We start from the raw sequence: 21,597 nt of genomic DNA on the forward strand, positions 1-21,597 counted from the left end.
GCCGAGTCAAGTTAAGGCCAGCTCGACTCGATTCAACTCGATGTACACCCCTACTAACATGTTATCAGACATATCATAAGATAATCAGCCCTAATTGGCACATCATATACAAAGAGTGAGAACCAAATGACAGACCTCTCTAGAAATATATTAGTCTATGTGGTGTAGCCCACATTAGACTAACATCAGCTCCTCATATAGCCTGTAAGGCATAGATAAAAGGCATATACCAAGGCAGGGTCCACTAGAAGTGACCCGGATGGACACCCACATGTACAACATGTGTGCCTCTAGGCTACCAATCTATTTGGGCACATGGCCCACTGACGATATCCTAAAACAATCAAATTATGCTAAACATAAACAGCATCATGCTCATCTTCAATACCACTTGGCCACCATCAAGTTAATAATACTACAATCACCATCATTTAAAATCATAATGTAACACCCGGCCCAATCAGAACAGTGTCCTAAGGTGTCCACGTGTGAATTGCTGTAGGACCACACGATCCGATCACACGTGTGGGCCTACCACTAATAAATTAACCCGGACTAAGCCACTAACGCGATTAAGTCTGATTATGTTCGGGGCCTAGAGCCGATCTGCCAATTTGTACTTGACAACTATCTGCATAGGTCGTGCATCGCTTAAGGAGGGGCAAAAAATTTTGAAACTTTGGGAGGTCATGGCCTCATTGGGCTTGTGACCCAACGCAGGCAATAGACTCGGACGATGCCTCGAAACAGACAATTCGTGCCATCTAGTCCGCACTTGTAAAGTGCAACTCGCCCTAACTTTGACCAAAAATCTGAAATTTTAAAACAAATGGCCCCGCCACTTAGGGCTGTATTAGGGCATTTCAGTTGTCAAATTTCATCCAAATTTGCACCAAAGGATGAAGATATTTCCCTACACTCGTCCGCAAAATCTGACCCTTGATCGAGGAACGGTGACCATTAATCGCAAATCGGACCCTTGCTTTAAATCCTCGCATCCGTTTGCCGTTAAACCTTGGACAGTCCCTCATAGGACCATGAGGCACCCATTCCATAATTTAGATGGGACAGGGGGCCATCAGGGCAGCCCCGAAAGCCATAAGTGGGCCCAAAGGACCATTTGAGGAAATAAGTGACACTCAGGGCTAATTTAACTAAAATACAAGGTATAAAACCCTTTAAGCCCTCTCTCCCTCACTCCCACAGCAAATTCCAGTAGCAGAGAGAGAGAGAGAGAGGGAGAGTGAGAATGCTTGGGGAGCTAGGGAATTGAAATTCTCGCACTCCTACCACGGACATTCGCCGGAAACCTTGGCCCTACCGCTATAGAGACGAGGTATGGCTAATTTAAGGTAAAAAATTCAAGCTCTCCTCCATTTTTCTTAGCTAGGGTCACATGCATGCATCCTGACATGGGATTCCTTGGCACAAGGCCTTGGCATATCAAATTTGCGGACCCGGTGCCACTAGAGCGACCGCAAGAACTTCCAGTCGATGATAGGTACGGATCATTACCTCTAGGTGGCCTGTTATCATGCCTAGAGCGAACTCTAGTGATTATGTCTGGACATTTTTCTTTGCACATTGCTGATTTTATAATGAGATGGCTAAATTTGAATTTATGCATGAAATTTCTCTAATCGGGGAGAGAAATTTGGTACTTAACACCCTTAATGCATGTATTGATTGAATTGCTTGTCAAATTGTGAAGTTGCATGTGTATTATCCCCAATCTTACTGATTTTATAGGTTAAATTCTATTGCATGTAACTAACATGTGCAGTTTAAGTGCACGGCTGGTTATATTGTTGAATTGCTGAAATTTGTGGAACTCCTAGTTAGGAATTCCCTGAATTATGTACAATGATGGCTTGTGCCCTAAATTTGAATGCAGACTATAATTACACTTGCCTGATTCTCCTCACAACTACGAATAGATCGACTTCTACTTATTGGTATTGTATTTACACATTGCGCCCTTTTTAGATTGGCCAGCCAATCGGAACTTTCTTGGGCAACCCTTTTGTTAGGTCAGTTCATGGGCAAGTTTGGCCCAACTAGCCAAACAGCGAGTTGCAAGCTGTATTTGGACTATGCGAGATGTTGCTTTCAGGTCGTACAGTCGTGATTCGTCTCGTGGGGACAAATTGGCCCATTGGTTGGTCATCCATGTAAGTTAACCATGTTTGTACATGCCTCTTGGAACCTGAAGCACCCTGCACCGTTTGCGCCCACTGACAACCATTGATTGCTGCCCACAAGACTCGAGCCGAGGAGGGGGGAATGGCACACTATGCTCAAGCTGTCGGCCTACGCTGGGGTGACGAGCTTCTCCATAGTGACCACGAGCAAGACTTTAATTGTCTTAAACGCCTTCATATGATTCAAATTATGGGAGTGACGAACCCAAAGGGGCCAAGGATTGCGAGATCCATACGGCCACGGCTGCTAAAGCCGCGCGATCAGATTAGAACATTAATCTGTCAGGGCATCTCAGTTTCCCCAAACTACTAGATGAATGGACATAATTAATCAACTTGGTTAACATTCATACTACATTGCATTGGTTACTTTGGCGATTTGGCAATCGTGGTCACACTGAGGAAGTGTTGGTCATTCGCGATCGTTAGATTTTATCGCTCGAGGGAGTGTTGTGGTAAGAGCATGCATCATATCATTGAATTATGCATTTGCATTAACGAGAGTGTTTAGGATTCTGTGAATGTATGCCTTTCACTAAATTTATTCTTGCGTATAATAACATGTGTAACTTATTGTTAATGGTACCAATAAGTTAACTACTCACTCCCACTCTGGGACGGTGTTTTAAAACACCAACCAAAACCTGTCATACATGCAAGGTCGATGGAGCTAGATGCGCTGGAGGATGCCAGCATGGATGATGAGGAGGAGCGGGCGTATTATCAGACCTTCGGCAACTCCTTCTAGCTTATGTATGGACGGTCGCAGGGTATGGGTCAGGGCCCTAGTCATTTTGGGACACTTGTATGGGTGGGACTAGTTCCCTGTCCTGAAATTTCTTATAATTGTATTTTGAATATTCCACATATTTAGCGGCTCTTATTTCCATTTTATGATTTACTTATGCTTCATGGTTTGCTAAACTCCTCACTACTTATGAAATAAATCCAAATGCATTAAAATCTAAAGCCCATTAGGGCATATGTGGCACCCGAGAATTTGGAAGTCGAGTTCCTACACGGCCCCTGAAATTCGGGGCGTTACAACTTAGTATCAAAGTACGGTTTAGGGTTAAGCTAGGCCTTGGGCAATGGGTCTATCATAACGCCTTATCGACTTAAGAGGGAGCGATCGAAATTAGCGACATTAAAGGACCCTAGGACCAAGCCATTTGACAAATCTGAGCATTGAAAAATTAGCCTAGGGTTCATGTATAGGAGGGACTTAGGCCATAAGAAGTGATCTAAATCACTTATAGTTAGAAATTTGAATATTTGAGACAATACGACTTGATGTAGAGGAGTCAAGTTGCTAGAGTAACTTGCGTTGTCCCAAACGCGTGCATTGCACGCCCGATAGACCAATCCGATGTAGGATGTGCTTCGGTTTCGATTTTGGTAGACCAAGGCATCTCTGCCTTGAGTATAAGAGACTCTGGGCCTACCAGGGCCATCAAACGGATGGCTTTTCAACTCAAAAGATCATCACCAACGTTAAAATAAAATTTAAAAAAAAAATCAATCCTTTAGGCACGATATACGTGCCCAATGATCGGCGGGCTTACCCGACGCGCCAAAAGGGTCGTCATGACCCACGGACCAAGAAAACAGTTAAGGGGTGGCGGGCCACCGCCAGACCCACCAGCGTGTGGTGGGGCCACCACCAGATCGGCGGGCCGCCGCCGACCCCAAACTCAGATGGGCCCTCCCACATGTGAGACCCCCCTCCTTGCTCCCTTAAACCTTTTAAAAGCCCTAGGAGCTGCTCCCTAGGGCCATTTCCAACCCTTTCGTCCCCTGTTCTCCCCCAAATCCTTACCCCACTCTCTCCCAAGCTCTCAAACCCTCCTTTCAACCCATCTTCAATCTTTAAAACCCACTAATCTACTCCAACAACAACCAAAGACCACCAATCTTACCTTGTTTAAGTCAAACCTCTCTCTCATTAAGGGCCCACACACCTCATTTCCCCCAAAACCTATCAACTAGGGCTCTTTCCTCCAAAAATCTTCCACCCCTTGCTCCAACCTTGCACAAGGAAGAGGAAATCCATCTCTATAGCCTTTCTTAAGGTAATTTCTTTACTTTTCTCTATTTCCATGATTGTCTTTCATGGGAAAGAAGCAGGCGGCCCCCGACCAAGCAGGGCCAAGCCGTGAGAGGAGGTCATAGAAGAAGTAGGATAGTAGTGCGGGGCCGAGTGTTGAGCAAAGGTCCAAGCGAGACTTAGACCCTCTAGCTTTGCCCACACGAGTGGTACCACGGGGCATCGAGTTCATTAGGTTTAGAAACCGAAAGATTATTTTTGAGGCACATGCAGACGAGAAGTAATTCAGTAAGCATCAGTTGCTCGACCACCTCCCCGAGAATGGTTTGGGTCCAATGTTTGAGGCGAAGTATCAAGTTAATGAGGGTCTGGTATGGACCTTCTATGCATGCATGCGGAAGCCCACTCTCAAGCCACTCAGGTTTAGCATTAGCCTCGGCCGGCAAGAGGCCCACATTGGCATGGATGTTATCACACGATTCCTCAGAGTGAAGCGTGGAAATGTGCATGCTCACGAGGATAGTTTGGCAGAAAAACAACAGAGAGACCGCCATATGCGCCATTTGTGTGGCAAGCTTGTTGAGTGGAGGAGAGGAAGCAGCATCAAGCCATCAGATTTGACCCTCGACTATCACCTACTCCACCACATTTGAACTTACAACGTATATCCGAAGGCCAACAAACGCACGGAGTGCTCTTGGTTCATTTTAGACTTCCTCTACCTAGTGGGACAGGGAGAGAAGGTTTGTCTGCCCATGATTGTGCTGACTCAAATTGTGAAGGCTGCACTATCTACTCGAGAGAAACAGGCACTTCCATTTATCCAGTTGATATGTAAGATTGCTCATAACTATGGGTATAGGCAGCCCAAAGAACTCCCCATCCCGATCAAGATGAACGATGAGGGAACTCTCAACCACATGAAGATGGACCCTAAGCAGCGTAGGGCCCGCATTGAAGAGTTCGGGGACGAAGCGGAAGAGGAAAGTGGAGATGAAGAAGAGGATGAGGAAGAAGAAGAGAGCGAGGAAGAAGGAGAAGAAGAGGCCCATGACACTGACAGGGAGCCGCCCGTCACATGTAGCGAGCGCAAGAGCTTGGATGCGCGCGACATCTCGCACAGAAAGAAGAGAACCAGGAGAACCTAGAGAGGAGGTTCAAGAAGCCGTCTCGCACAGAAAAGCAATTCTATGCTATGTACAGAAAGAGGGAGCACCCCTTCCTTCGCCAGACTCGGAGGATTAGTAACGTGATGAAGAGTTTCCTTCTTAGGTTGTTAATTCTAGCTATGGTTACTTTGCTTATTTAGGTCATAGTTTCCTTAAGCTTTTCTATCTATCGGCGACTTTCGCATTCTGTCTTTGTGCATGTAATGCGTCAGCCTATGTATCATTGACAAATTTTGCTCTAATGAAATGCTTAAAGTTACCTAAATTTGAGTAATGTTTGAAATGTTAGTAGTGGTTGTTAGCACTTATATGATATCTCTATCGGAATGCACCTATATTGGATATTATATCCATAGATTTACTGATACTAAACCTTATAAGAATGCCTTTCAGGAAATGAGGCCTCAGGGTGACAGCCACCTGGTCCGCCTATCTCTCGACAGAATGGATGAATGAGATTGCACTGCCCCCAATGAGCAACAAGGCTGCCAAGGGGCAGCTAACCATCCCAATGTGGGGAATGTCGTTCCGGGCCACATTCCCGAAGCGCCATCAACTCAAGGCACAATCTCCACATACCGGACAGCCCCAACCACGGGCACTATGGTGTAGATGCTGCTTGTTATGCAACAGCAGTAACAGACCCTAAATACTCTGGTGGGAACCATGACCCACCACATAAACATGCCATCATCAGAGCAACCTGGGTCGTCTACTGCTCCATGCAGTCTCTTTGAACATTTTCAAAGGCTCAGACCGCCCACCTTTGCTAGCACACATCATCTTAAGGAGGCCGAGTTTTGGCTAAATCGTGTCACCAAGGCGATTCGGCCCCCCCACTACACCAAGGCGGAACAAGTAGAGTTGATCTCCTACCTAATTGAGAAGGAGGCCGACATATGGTGGGAATGCCTGTTGAGGATTGTCCCTGCCAACTTTGTCTGGACATGGGAAGATTTTGAAGCCCGCTTCTTCCAAAAGTACTTCCCACAAACCTACAGAAATGAGAAGGAGAATGAGTTCTGGCGCCTCCAACAAGGAGGGATGTCGGTAGCCAAGTACGAGAAATGGTTTACCGAGTTGTCCCGCTATGCCCCCCGAATAGTTGCCGATGAAGAAACCCGGATGAGGTGCTTCAACGAAGGCCTGAGGGTCGGCATTCGCACTAAGATGTGTTGTGCAAATATCCGTACATATGCCGAATTAGTGGAAATGTCCTTGCGGTCTGAGCAGGACAGAGAGCGGCTCTCTCGAGTTCGCCTCCAACTTGACTCTCGAGGCAGAATGGGAGGACAGTCTTCTTCTTCCACAGGGAGGAAACCGCACCCAAGCTCCCCTCCCCAACATGCAACTCCTCCACCCGTCTATCCCCAACTTGATTGCACCTGCGGGTACTGTAAGAAAGTGAGCCATTCAGAGGCTTTCTGCTTTTCTCGGATGAGGGACCACAGCTACGCGCCCCCTCAGTACATCAAACGACCGTCCCAACTAGCATTGTCAGCTCCCCCTTAGTGAGCCACGAGTCCGGCCCAACAGTTGCGTAGGTCACCGACACCTCTCTAAGACCCGTATCCTAGCCCGTACCATTTCCTAGGCCTCTGCGAACCTCCTGGTCGAATTCTAGCGATCTGCGATCTATTATCATCATTTACGCACTATCATGAGTCGTATCCCATATATCAGAATTGGCTCGACTCGAAACTTGTACCCTTGCGACTGCACCGTCTCTGCGGTTCCGACGTCGCATCTCGCACGCCAAGGCGATACCCGGGCCATTAGATGTGGGCCTACATTTAGTTCGATGAAAAATGCCACGCGTTGCAAACCCAAGAGAACATCACATTAATCACATCACTCCTATCACTCACACCCATCCTTAAGTACAACCACCCTCCCCAAAGTCAACTTTCTCTTACAATAAGGTACATCCATCACTCACCATCTCTCTCTCCCATCACTTCTCTTCCATTATCTCTCTCTCATTCTCTCTCCATTTTTCAAGCAACTCCATGTGAAGTAACATCCAAGCTCCCCAAAGAAGCTAGTGTGGCACACCTTCCTACCTCCCATCTTCACCATCCAAAGATCATCTCAATCGTTGAAATCGTTCCCTTGAAGCTCTAGAGGCTATAGGCGAGAGAAGGAAAAGAAGATCAAAGGTGGGTGATCATAGCGCTAGAACTTGATTTTCAATTTAGGGCCCACATGATATGGGACCCATATTGGTGTATGTATTAATACATGTGTTAGAGGGGCCCATAGTGCCGGGGCCCCTCCATCGTTCATCTCTCTCTTCTCTCTCTCTCTCTCTTCCATGCTTGTGGCCCGCCTTAATGGATGTATTAGATCCACGCTATCCACCTTATGGGCCCACCTTGCTGCCGTCACAGAGCCTGCATGACCAGCCGGTCATGCAAGGCTGTCTGATGGGAAAAACACAAATGCCAGTTTGATTGGTGGGCCACCATGTGGACCCACCTGATGTACGTGATTGCATCCAAGCTGTCCAGACTCTGGGTCTAGACGGACGCAAACACAATTATTAGCCTTGATTCTAAAGGCTGGTGGACCATACTAACATGTACCCCACCTAGATGGATGGATGTATCCACACCGTCCGTCCAGATCGGAGAGGCCACTAGCCTGGACGTAGAAGGAAAAACTAGATACCAGCTTGATTCAAAAAAAAATTCTGGTAGGCCACTCACGTGGACCCCAACTTGATATATGTATCTGATCCACACCATCCATCCCATTTCCCAGCTCATTTTAGGCATTGAGCAAAAAAATGGAGTCAATCCAATTCTCTGGTAGGCCACACCATTAAAAATATTATTTTAATAGTGATATTGAATATTGGGCTTATTAGACTTGTCATGAGCCATAGAATCCAGCCAACGGACTGGATCATTGTAATGTGGGCCCCACCTATAAAAATCCTTAGAATAAAAAAATAAATAAATAATAAAAAAACAACAGGAGGCTGACGCTGTTGCTATCAGAGTCCAGAGGACGCTGCAGCATGCAGCGTCCAGCGTCCCAACGGGCAGGGTCAGTGGGCCCCATCATGATGCTTGTTGAACATCAACACTAAGCATTTGATGGGTCCCCTTTATATATGGGGTGCCCCCAAAAATCAGCCGTTCATGGCACTCAAGTAGTCCACACTACGGGATTGAACGTCTATCATTAAAACCCTTTTGGGTCACAGAAGTTTTGGATCTTTATGAAATCTGTTTTTCCTCTTATTTCAGGACGTTATGGTCAGATTGGATGGAAAATAACGTTATGGTGAGCCCCACGTGGGACCCACCTCTGTGGAAACGGACTGGCTAGTGTACCTTAAACTAGCTATATAGTTGTTGTACTGACATAGCAAGTTCTATGGGTTTGACTCAGACCGTCTGTCCATCCCTCAGGTGGGCCACATGTGTGGGACCCACCCAGATACATGTATTGTATCATCCATGTTGTCCATGTGGGACCACCTTGATATTGTGGTCCATCCACACTGACACCCGTGGCCCCCACAATAATGTATGCATTTCAGCCACGCCATCCATCTATATGGGACCCACCTATGATGTAGGTACTTCGTTCATGCTGTCCTGTACAGGGACGTGGGTCCCACATGATATATGTGTTTCATCTATATAGTCCATCCATAAGACCCACCAGATGTACATGATTTATCCACACCGTCTAGCTATCTAGACGGTGGATACCTACTGTGATGTATGATCTTATTTACACCGTCCATGCATTTAACTGGGACGGGCAAGAGCTTTGAGTAGCCACCTTGATGTATCTATTCTATATTCACTCCGTCCATATGCCGGACAAGTGAGGCCCACCTTGAGATATGTGTATATCCATACTGTTCACATGGAAATTCCACCTGTGATGTATATTTGAGGCCCACTTACGATGTATTGAGGCCCATGTGTAGGGCCCACCTATTGTGTATTTGAAGCCCATGAGTTGTGGCCCAATGTGATGTATTCAAGGCTCATGGGCGAGGCCCAATGTGATGTATTCGAGGTCCATGGGCAAGGCCTAATGTAATATATTTATGGCCCATGTGATGAGGCCAACCTGTTGCATATTTAAAGCCCGTGGGTCGTGGCCCATTGTGATGTATTTTCGCCCATATGTCATGGCCCATTATGATGTATTTCTGGCCCATATGTCGTGGCCTATTGTGATGTATTTCTGTCTCATATGTCATGGCCCATTGTGATATGTTTACAGTCCATATGATGAGGCCCATTGTGATGTATTTTCAGCCCATTTGGTAAGGCCCAATGAGATGTACTTTTGGCCCATATGTTGAGGCCCATTGTGATATATTTTCGCCCCATGTGCCAAGGCTCATTGTGACGTGTGTGTGGCCCTCGAGTGAGGCCCAATGTGATGAATGTGTGGACCGATGTAATGTGTGATTTCATTATAATGTATGTAATGATGTTTATGCGAGCCACTGCTTGGGAGCGATGTTGGTAAAATGTACACATTGATGGGCGATGATGGTTAAATGTCCACATCGTGACCTTCCCTTGGGCCCTTTGTTAGGCCAATTCCGATTGTCGAGGCTGATTCCGATTATCGAGGTCAATTTTGATTGTCGTGGCCAAATGTATAGGCCGATTATCAATGCTGATTATTGGTGCTGGTTGTCAATACCGATTATGAGTATGTGACAGCATAGCAGCATATACATGCCCATACGCATCACCTGCATGTTTATTATGAGATGTGGTTGACTATTGCATATGTCATTGGGCAAATTGTTATGAGACTCCCTAATAGGCGAAGATTGTCTCACATGAGTGCACGGTATGCAGAGAATTGATGCATGACTGGATTGTATGACTCATGCATCTAACATTGTATGTTGTGATTACTGTACGCCCTAGCGATATCAGGGTCGTGGCCTCCACAGGCATATCATGGTGGCCAGATGGGACACTGGAAATCTATTACTAGCATCGGGCCGCCATAGATAGCCCTGAGTGAAAATCCTAAACCCTCTTGGTACCAGAGGACGCCCCAACCTCGAGACCGAGTGAATATATATGAGCGCATGAGCGTCATATACCAGTAGGCCGCGTCTCCTACTATGTCGTGGTCGGTTGGGAGGGGGTGTGACCTTACCCGCCTGAGTGAGGGGACAATATCTAGGTTGAGTTTGACCAGCTTGAGGAATGGGTCCGCTATCGACTAGTCGGGCCCGATATTGGCAGGTGGATAATGAGTGAGGTCTCTTCCACTTACCCAGTTGTGTTCTCGGATAGGGGCGGTAAGCTGGCGTAAAGTGTAATAGACCCCGGTGATGATCCTGGAGAGTTACAGTATTGATTTATAGAGCAGGAGTTGCATACTCATTCATTCATTCAGTCACTATCTACTCGAGCTGGTGGTGCGCAACTATTTGTTACGAGTACTTTCACAATGGCCAGGGTTTCAGTTTATGTGCGCGACTAACCTGAGATCAGGAGTTTACCACATTGAGTCTGACTATCCAAATTAGGTATGGGACTGGTTTGGATATAAGTCCCTTGTGATGGACCACATGTCTGCGATACTACGTACTATCATCCTGACTTCACACTCCAGCATGGTCATTCCATTTGCACCGCATATTGCATTACATCCGCGGCATATAGCATTTAGAGTTACTGTGTTTCTACGTTTATATGGTCTAGGTACAGCTGACGGTATTTCTGAACTCATCAGGAATTGTATATTGCATTGCATCCTCGGCATCTAACATTTGACTCTTTATGACTCCTCATTTGTATAGCTAATCTGTATTGATTATTCAGATATTGATTGAGTCAATAGACTTGTCAGTATTTTCACTTACTCTGATATCGTATGATTCATAATCTTGCTAGTATTTTCGATATTGTATGATTATGGCATTGTATTGTATACTTATCACTTACCTTATGCACACACTTTCACCACCCTCTAAGCTTTCTATAAGCTTATGCACAATAGATGCGTGCAAGTGATGTTAAGTTGCAGCGACATTAAGCTTGGAGCGTGCACCTGTCTTCTGGAGTTTTGATTTTATTTTGACATATGTATTTCTCTTTCAGCATTGCATTCAAAGTTTATATTAGTGGATATCTGATGAAGATGTTGCCTTTGTGATTTGGGTAAACTTGTGGTTATGCTTATTACGAGTTAAATGTACATTGGAAAAAAAATCCTCCTTGTAGGATCCCAGGGTCAGAATCTAGCGAATGGACGCTGGGAGCTGAGAATGGTGTACTAAGGAGGCTATCGGCATCGGATTCGGCCATTGAAAATTTTTTGAGCCCAGTTTCTGAATTTGGGGTGTGACAACCTCAGTATAGGCCGCCGGCACGGCTTATGCAACAGCCCAACAGGCCACAGCAAGCTCAAGTTCATGCACTAGCAGCAGAAGGTGTGGATGCAGCTGTGCCCACACCCACAGCATTCGAAGTGACAGCCTATATACGAGGCACCCCTATTTTCCTTCTAGTGGACACTGGGTCCACTACGTCACTAATATCATACACAACTATCAAGCATCCAGGGCTACCCACCACTCCCATGTCGAGAGTGAGGATCATAGTGGCAGCCAGAACTTTTTGGAAGCTATATCAGTGTGCCGAGGTTGCCCCATTGATTTAGGGGGTAAGAGGGCACTTGTGGATCTCCTAGCCACAAAGGTCTTTCACTACGATGTAATCTTGGGCATGAATTGGCTCTTCGCAATGAGAGCCGAGATTAATTGCGAAGACCGGACGGTGACGATCTATGAAGACGATGGCTCGTCCTTTACATTCCCAGTCCAGGTCAACTATCCGCAACGAGTCTTATGTTATGCTTCATTAGAAAATGGCAGCAACAAACTCTCGCTAACATGCACGCTCATTGTTCGGTACTACGTCGACGTATTCAAGCACATACCGAGACTCCCTCCCTGAAGGGAGATTGACTTCACCATAGATATGGTGCCGACACCACACCCATCTCCCTTCCGACCTATCGTATGCCTCCGTGCGAAATGGAGAACTTAAAATCCAAATTGTTAACCTGCTAGACTTGGGTTTCATCCGACCCAGTGTGTCGCCTTAGGGAGCCCCAGTTGTGTTTGTGAAGAAGAAAGACGGCACCTTACTGTTGTGCATTGACTACCGAAGATTGAACTAAGTCACCGTGAGGAATAAATACCTGTTGCCTAGAATTGATGACATGTTCGATCAATTGAAAGGTGCCCAGTATTTCTCGAAGATCAATTTGTAATCCGGATACCATTAGCTATGGGTTAGAAAGGAGGACGTACCAAAAACAGCGTTCAGAACCAGCTTTGGACACTATGAGTTCCTAGTCATGCCTTCGGACTCACAAACACGCCAGCTGTGTTCATGGACCTTATGAATAAAATCTTCAGACCCTTCCTGTACTGATTCGTCATTGTATTTACAAACGACATCCTGATATACTCAAAGAGTCATAGGGAGCATGAAGAACACCTGCGAGCGGTCCTGGAAATGCTCAAACAAAATAAATCATTTGCTCAATTCCGGAAGTGAGATTTCTGGAAAGAAGAAGTCAAATTCTTAGGACATGTCGTGTTTAAGGAAGGCATCTCCGTGGATCTAGCCAAGGTGGCAGTGGTACAAGACTGGAAACGACCAGGCTCGGTTATTGAAGTCAGAAGTTTCCAGGGATTGGCGGGGTATTACCGCCGATTCATCAAGGATTTTTCGAAAATAGCCCAACCTTTGTCCCAACTCACTAGAAAGGATATCAAGTTCACCTAAAACGAAAGGGCAGAAGTGACCTTCCGGAAACTGAAGAATAAGTTGACCTCGACTACAGGGCTCATTTTGCCTGAGCAAGGAGTCAAGTACACCATCTATACTGATGCATCTCGAGTAAGATTGGGATGCGTGCTTAAGCAAAGGAACAAGGTCATCACTTACGCCTCTCGGCAATTGAGGAAGCATGAAGAGAATTACCCTACTCACAACCTCAAGTTGGCGGCAGTTATTTTCGCCTTGAAGCTATGGAGGCATTATCTCTACGGGGAGGAATTTGATCTCTTCTGCGATCACAAGAGTCTCAAATACATCTTCACCCAGAGGGATTTGAATATGAGGCAACGTCGTTGGATGGAAACGTTAAAAGATTTCAAATTCGAGGTTTCCTATCATCCAGGCAAGGCCAACTTGGTGGCGGATGCCTTAAGCTGAAAGAGGGCGCTAGAATTTGCAGCCCCACTAATGATAGAAGAGTGGGGCATGGTGCAGTTCGTACGGGATTTTGAAATGAAGCTAACAATGGAAGAACCATGCAAGGTCATCGCTCATGTCCACGCTCAGCCGTTGGTTGATAACCAGATCATCGAAGCCCCAATGGGCGATGAATTGTTAAGAAGAATGAGAAAACTAGTAGGAGACCGGAGTGAATCAGAATGGAGAGTCGGCTCCGATGGAGGCCTACGATTCCAAGGTCGCCTTTGCATCCCAAAGCGTCTTGAACTGAAAGAAAGGTTGTTAAGTGTCGCCCACAACTCCAAATTAGCAATGCATCTAGGAAGCACCAAAATATACCGGGCCCTCAACCGAAATTGTTGGTGGGACAACATCAAGAGGGAGATAGCCGACTATCTGTATTAATGCCTCACTTGCCAGCAAGTCAAAGCCGAGCATTGCCGACCACCAGGACTCTTGCAACCCATGCCACATGATGAATAGAAATGGGACTTTCTATCTATGGACTTCATTTCTAGTTTGCCCAGGACGAGAAAAGGACATGATTCAATCTGAGTGATCATAGACCGATTGACGAAATTGGCTCATTTCCTTCCGATCCAAGCTTCTAATTTGGCTGACGATTTGGCCAGGTTATATATTAAGGAAATAATATGGCTCCATGGTGTTCCTTTGGAGATCGTGTCGGATCAGGATCCTCGGTTTACTTCGATGTTCTAGACCCGAATAAAAGAGGCTATGGGGGTAAAGTTGAAGTTTAGCACTACTTTTCACCCCAAAACGGATGGGCAGACAGAACGGGTGAATCAAATACTAGAAGATATGCTGCAAGCCTGTGCACTGGATTTCCTAGACAATTGGGATGAGTACATTCCCTATGACGAGTTTGCCTACAACAATAGTTACCAAGCTAGCATTGGCATGGTGCCTTATGAGGCTTTATATGGGCGCCCATGTCGGGCTCCTCATTGTTGGACAGAGATTGGCGAGAGAGCCTAATAGGGTCTGATTTGGTGCGGACAACCACCGAGAAAATTGAAATCATTAGGCACCGTCTCTTAACAGTCCAGACTAGACAGAAGAGTTACACGGATACAAGACGAAAGGACCTAGAATTTGAAGTAGGGGACTACGTGTTCCTAAGGGTCTCACCAATGAAAGGGGTCCTACGCATTGGCAATAAAGGGAAACTCGCCCCGCAATATATTGGGCCTTTCCAAATCCTCGATCGCGTAGGCCCTGTCGCATATTGCTTAACCTTACCCACTCCACTTGCCAGGGGGCACAATGTATACCACGTCTCAATGCTAAAGAAGTACATCCCCGACCCCATTTATGTCATCCGGTGGGAGCACGTGGAGCTTAAGGACAACACCATGTATATCCTCTGACCCACTCGGATTTTAGAAAAGAGGGAGCACGTGTTGCGAAACAAGGTGATCCCGCTAGTAAAGGTGTTGTGGACACATCATGGGGAAGAAGAAGCCACCTGGGAGATGAAGGTCGAGATCCGCAAGCACTACCTAAGTCTGCTCAAGCAGTACGAACAGGTACAAATTTCGAGGATGAAATTTATTTTTAAGAGAGGTAGATTGTAACACTCGGCCCAATCAGAACAGTGTCCTGAGCCATCCACGTGTGAATTGTTGTAGGACCGCACGATCCGATCACACGTGCGGGCCTACCACCAATAAATTAACCCAGACTAAGCCACTAACGCGATCGAGTTTGATTATGTTCAGGCCGTAGAGCTGGTCTGCCCATTTGTACTTGATGACTGTCCACACAGGTTATGCATCGCTTAAGGAGGGGCAAAAAAATCTGAAACTTTGGGAGGCCATGGGCCTCATTGGGCTTGTGGCCCATCGCGGGCAACATACTCGGACAACACCTGAAAACAGACAATTCGCGCTATTCAAGTGCAACTGGCCCTATCTTTAGCCCAAAATCTGAAATTTTAAAACAAATGGCCCCGCCACTTAGGGAAGTATTGAGGCATTTCAGCCGTCGGATTTCATCCAAATTTGTACCAAATGGTGAAGATATTTCCCTGCACTCGTCAACAAAATATAACCTTTGATCGAGGAACGGTGACTGTTAATTGCAAATCGGACACTTGCGTTAAATCCCTGTATCCGTTTGTCATTAAACCATGGATAGCCCCTCATCGGACCATGGAGCACCCATCCCATAATTTAGCTGGGCCAGGAGGCCATCAGGGCAGCCCCGAAAGCTATAAGTGAGCCTAAAGGACCATTTGAGGAAATAAGTGACACTCAGGGCCAACTGAACTAAAATACAGGGTATAAAACCCTTTAAGCCCTCTCTCCCTCACTCCCACAGCAAATTCCAGCAGTAGAGAGAGGGGGGAGAGTGAGAGTGATTGGGGAGCTAGGAAATTGAAATTCTGCACTCCTACCACGGACATTCACCGGAAACCTCGGCCCTACCGGCGTAGAGATGAGGTGTGGCTGATTTAAGGTAACAAATTCAAGCTCTCCTCCATTTTTCTTAGCTAGGGTCGCATGCATGCGTCCTGACATGCGATTCCTTGGCACAGGGCCCCGGCATATCGAATTTGTGGACCCGGTATTGCTAGAGCGACCGCAAGAACTTTCGATCGATGATAGGTGCATATCATTACCTCTAGGTGACCTGTTATCACGCCTAGAGCGAACTCTAGTGATAATGTGTGGAGATTTTGCTTTGCATGTTGCTGATTTTATAATGACATGGCTGAATTTGAATTTGTGCATGAAATTTCTCTTATTAGGGAGAGAAATTTGGGACTTAACACCCTTGATGCATGTATTGATTGAATTGCTTGTCAAATTGTGAAGTTGCATGTGTATTATCCCCAATGTTACTGATTTCATAGGTTAAATTTTGTTGAATGTAACTAACATGTGTAGTTTAAATGCACAACTGGTTATATTGTTAAATTGCTGAAATTTGTGGAACTCCTAGTTAGGAATCCCTGAATTATGTACAACGATGGCTTATGCCCTGAATTTGAATGTGGATTATAATTACACTTGCCTGATTCCCCTCACAACTACGAGTAGATCGACTTCTACTTGTTAGTATTGTATTTACACATTGCACCCTTTTTGAATCGGCCAGCTGATCGAAACTTTCTTGGGCAACCCTTTTGTTGGGTCAGTTCATGGGCAAGTTTGGCCTGACTAGCGAAACTGCAAGTTATCGGCTGCAGTCGCGAGACATTGTTCTTAAGTCGTACAGCCATGGTTCGTCTCGTGGGGACAAATTGGCCCACTGATTGGTCATCCTTGTATGTTAACCATGCTTGTACACCCCTCCTGGAACCTCAGGCACACTGCACCCATTTGCGCACACTGACAGCCATTAATTGTGGCCCACAAGACTCATGAGCTGGGGATGGTAGAATGGGACATTATACCCAAGTTGTCGGCCTACGCTAGGGTGACGAACCTCCCCGTAGTGACCAATGAGCAATTAAACTCGTGAGCCAGAGATGGTGAAATGGGACATTATGTCCGAGCTATCGGCCTACGCTAGGGTAACAAGCCTCCCCGTAGTGACCACGAGCAACATTTAATTGTCTTAAACGCCTTCGTATGATTCAAATTATGGGAGCGACAAACCTAAAGGGACCAAGGATCGCGAGAGCCATACGGCCACGGCCACCAGAGCCGCGCGATCGGATTAGGGCATTGATTTGTCAAGGTATCTCAGTTTTTCCAAATTGCTCAATGAATGAACATAATTAATCAACTTAGCTAACATTGACATTACATTGCATTGGTTACTTTGACGATTTAGCAATCAAGGTCGCACTTAGGAAGTGTTGGTCATTCGCGATCGTTAGATGTTGTCACTCGAGGGAGTGTTGTGGTAAGATCATACATCATATCATTGAATCATGCATTTGCATTAACTAGAGTATTTAAGATTATGTGAATGTATTTCTTTCACTAAATTTGTTCCTGCGTATGATAATATGTGTAACTTATTATTGATGGTACTACTGAGTTAGCTACTCACTCTCACTCTGGGATGATGTTTTAAAACACCAACCAGAACCTGTCATACATGTAGGGTCGACGGAGCTAGATGCATTAAAGGATGCTAGCATTGATGATGAGGAGCGGGCGTATTACCAAACCTTCGGCGACTCCTAGCTTATGTATGGACGGTCACAGGGTGTGGGCCAGGGCCCTAGTCAATTTGGGACACTTGTATGGGCGGGACTAATTCCCTTCCTAGATTTTCTTAAAATTGTATTTTGGATATTCCACATAATTTACTTATGCTTCATGGTTTGCTAAACTCCCCTCTACTTATGAAATAAATCCAAATGCATTAAAATTTGAAGCCCATTAGGGCATACGTGGCACCCGGGAATTTGGGAGCCAAGCTCCTACTCGACCCCTGAAATTCGGGGCGTTACACATAACTATCATTATCATGTTACCACACATATATCATCTCAACCATTAATAGGTTTGTCCCACCAAGGTGTAGATCCCATATGGACCTTAAACTACGTGCAAGGCATTCGGTCTTATAGGTCAAGTGCGAGTCCCATTTGGTGAACCAATAGGCCAACTCAAAGGCATAAACTTTCAACCACGGGGCTTTCAAGGCTTTCAATAGTGTGGATCTAATTCCACAACTAAGTGGGACCTACACATTCCAACATCAACTAGAAACAATGCACAATCTCAAACATAAGGACAATATGCTAACATCTTTCATGTCATACATCATATTGGGCCCACTAGCCACATATACAAGTAAACCAAGAAAAATACTAATTATCCAATTTATGAATTCTAAAATCGGCGTCGAAAAATGTAGTCCACTTAACTAGAGGCAGTGTGCAAGGCATGCTGCTCAGTAGGCAATGGACTTGCTCAACAGGTTCAGGGAAGGTTACCATGGTGGGCTTCTCTCCCCAACAATTTCTCTTGGTGTTGGACCCACTTAGGCCTTAGGATTGCCTCATTTAGATGAGCCCAAGGCCACCCATATCTTAAAACAACAACTGGGCAGTAAGATTTGTCCAGTACATGTTTTATAAATTATATAATACCCATTTACAAAACATGTTAGGTGGGCCTCATTACATGTAGGCCCACACAAGATAGCCTACACTAGATGGCCCATCTAAGGTTTTGATCCCACCAGAAAACCTGGGAGTTCATTTTCAGATTTTAGATGATGAATTAAATGCTTTGGGAAGGTGGTGGGCCCTAATGATGTGGCCCACATGAACTCTATATCAAATAGACTTTTGGTTCAAGGTTGGTTCTGGGCCATTTTCGAGTTAGATTCATAATCACGTGGAGCTCGTATATGGTTAAATAAAATAGCCAATAGGTAGATCTATGTATGGGATTTAAAAATTATAAGGCAGGCCTCATTGGTTGAGTATATACAATTTACGGTGATGGCCCAACCATGTGTACTTGAAGACAATGTGCAAGAAACACGGTGCAGAATTAGTTTTGGCTCAATTTTGAGTACGTCCTATGATCACGAGGGACCACCTTTCAGCGTGAAGTTAGGTGCCCTTGGTATTACTATATATGGACTTCAAAAAATATAAGATGGGACCAACTGGTTGTGCACACATAATGTAAAGGGGCAAACATAGGTATTTTAATTTTCTACACAACCATGCCTGGCCCCATTTTGGGACCCACTCCCCAATCATGTGGGGTCTGATTTAACCCAAGTAAAATATTATTCTCTATTCATTGGTATAGGTTAAAGGTTCCAAGTGGTGGCCCATACATATCTTGTGCGAGGGGTCCACTACAGAGGACCAAAGTTTGTACAAAACACAAGTAATCAGATAGTTCTCAACAATGGGGTCTGTTACAACTTTGGGCTCACTTTCCAAACATTTAGAGATCATTTCTAACAAAAAGGTAGGGCATCCCAGCCCATTGATATATGGATTAAACATCCCTCATAGTCAAACCCTTAACTACAAAGTGTGAGGCCCAGCACAAGGTGTCAAAGAGGCCTACATGCAACACAGTTGGGTACCTAGAAAAATTCTAGTAAATAGAAGGTGCAAAGGGAATGAAATAGATCTAATGGCAAGTGGGGCTCACACACTAACAAATTATAGATAAGACACACAAAAGTGTACATAGGTGTCCAAATTAGATGAACTAATTAAACATGTAAAGTGGTTCAATAAGAGGATGAATGTTATGGATAACATATATACAACATACACATCAAGTAGCACATGAAATGTGTTGATTGAATATTAATAATTAGATTCTCTGTTGGAAAATTCGAGCTAATGGATGGTTTGGGAATACATCATTTTGTGTGTGTGTGTGTGTGTGTGTGTGTGTGTGTGTGTGTGAGGAAAAGGAAAAGTTTCTATGCAGCCAAGCTCATGGGAACTTCCCATGAGGTCGAATTGTGTGGGCCCCACCGTGATGCATGTCGAACATCAACACCATGCATTTGATGGGTCCTCTTTAAATTATGGGATATCCCAAAAATTAGTCGTAAACAAAACTTAGGTGGGCCATGCCATTAAAATCATGTGAAGACATGCCTAAAACATATAAAAGCACTTGGGGGGGCCCACCTGAAATTTGGATGCGTCTAAAACTTGGTTTGACCCCTCATCCAAGTGGGACACACATAATGGATGGGCTGGATTTCTGAACCACATCTCAGTGGGCCCAACAAATGATTATCAATATTTTAATGGAAGGGTAACCCCTCTCAACTTTTATGTGGTGTGGCCCACGAAAGTCACGAATTGACTTGAATTTTAAGCTCGAGGCCAACCATGGAATGGTGCATCTAACTGATGAGGTAGATGTTCAACACACATCACGGTGGGGCCCACACAGCTTGACCTCATGGGAAGTTCCCATGAGCTCGACCGCATAGAACCTTTTCCCATATATATATATATATATATATATACACACACACATTTCCAACCATACAGGGCCTTAGATCTATTTAGACCACACACAACAATTCAATTTTTACCCTTACAAAAGCATCTTTCGATCTAGAATTTTTCAAATTCTATAAACAATGAATCTGATCACAAGGATTGTACATATGATTTTCAACTAACTTAAGGTAAGGAAAAATACAAAATATATCTAACCGTTGAAATTCCGGATATGGCCCACATAATATGTAGCCACAACAAGCTCTCAGATACTTTTTGGTATTAGACCAAGATCATAGTCGTCTAAACTCCGATCGAAGCTTATTATATACCGTTGGAAAGCTACTTAGAATTTCTACGAAGCCAACGAAATATATCTTTCTATTGAGTTCAATAAATGGAATGAAAAAGGGATCTATTTTTGACAAATCAGGACCATCAGTGCACTTCTGGACAACAGCCAAGTAAAATTGATGCTATGGAAGATTGGACCGTTAAATAGCCATAAAATTTGGTCCAGAGTTATGCTATAGTGCGATTCTTGTTATTACCAAGCTTTAGTTAAGATCTTAAAATTGTTGATTTATATAATTTTTACAAGTTGCTGTCTAGATATGAAAACGGGATTACAAGTGAAATGTGATAATATAATGTACATCATGGTGGGTCACACTGACGTGAACCACCTTACTGACTACCATGGCCAGCCATACATGCACACATGGGCTCCACACTAGTGGGCCCTACACACATCAAGAAAATACAAAAGGAAGAAAGAGAAGGATGAGGAGAATTGGAGGGAGGAGTACACACACTTCAAAAGGATGGACGGTTGGATGATGATGTGTGGTTCACTCCCTCTAGGTTTGATGGTGGGACACACCTTGGCCCCCCTCTCTCTTAAAATCTCAGAAATTTCTAAGTGTAGCAAAAGTATGAGTATAAGAGAGCTTTTACTCTTATACAGAGAATTAGGGGTTGAGGTGGCAAGATGATGTGA

General features: G+C 44.9%; 1 protein-coding gene across 1 annotated transcript; it reads left to right on the top strand.

Moving 5' to 3' along the window:
* The first annotated feature begins 6,101 nt into the window (after positions 1 to 6,101).
* Positions 6,102 to 6,929, top strand: LOC131249573 (uncharacterized). Its single transcript, XM_058250376.1, has one exon. The coding sequence runs from the start codon at positions 6,102 to 6,104 to the stop codon at positions 6,927 to 6,929; it is 828 nt and encodes a 275-aa protein (XP_058106359.1).
* The last annotated feature ends 14,668 nt before the right edge of the window (positions 6,930 to 21,597 follow it).

This window comes from Magnolia sinica, chromosome 6, assembly GCF_029962835.1.
Source record: "Magnolia sinica isolate HGM2019 chromosome 6, MsV1, whole genome shotgun sequence".
Taxonomy (NCBI): Eukaryota; Viridiplantae; Streptophyta; class Magnoliopsida; order Magnoliales; family Magnoliaceae; genus Magnolia; species Magnolia sinica.

Excerpts from the sequence above, each read along its gene's own strand:
- LOC131249573 (XM_058250376.1), top strand. The coding sequence starts at position 6,102 with ATGCCATCATCAGAGCAACCTGGGTCGTCTACTGCTCCATGCAGTCTC.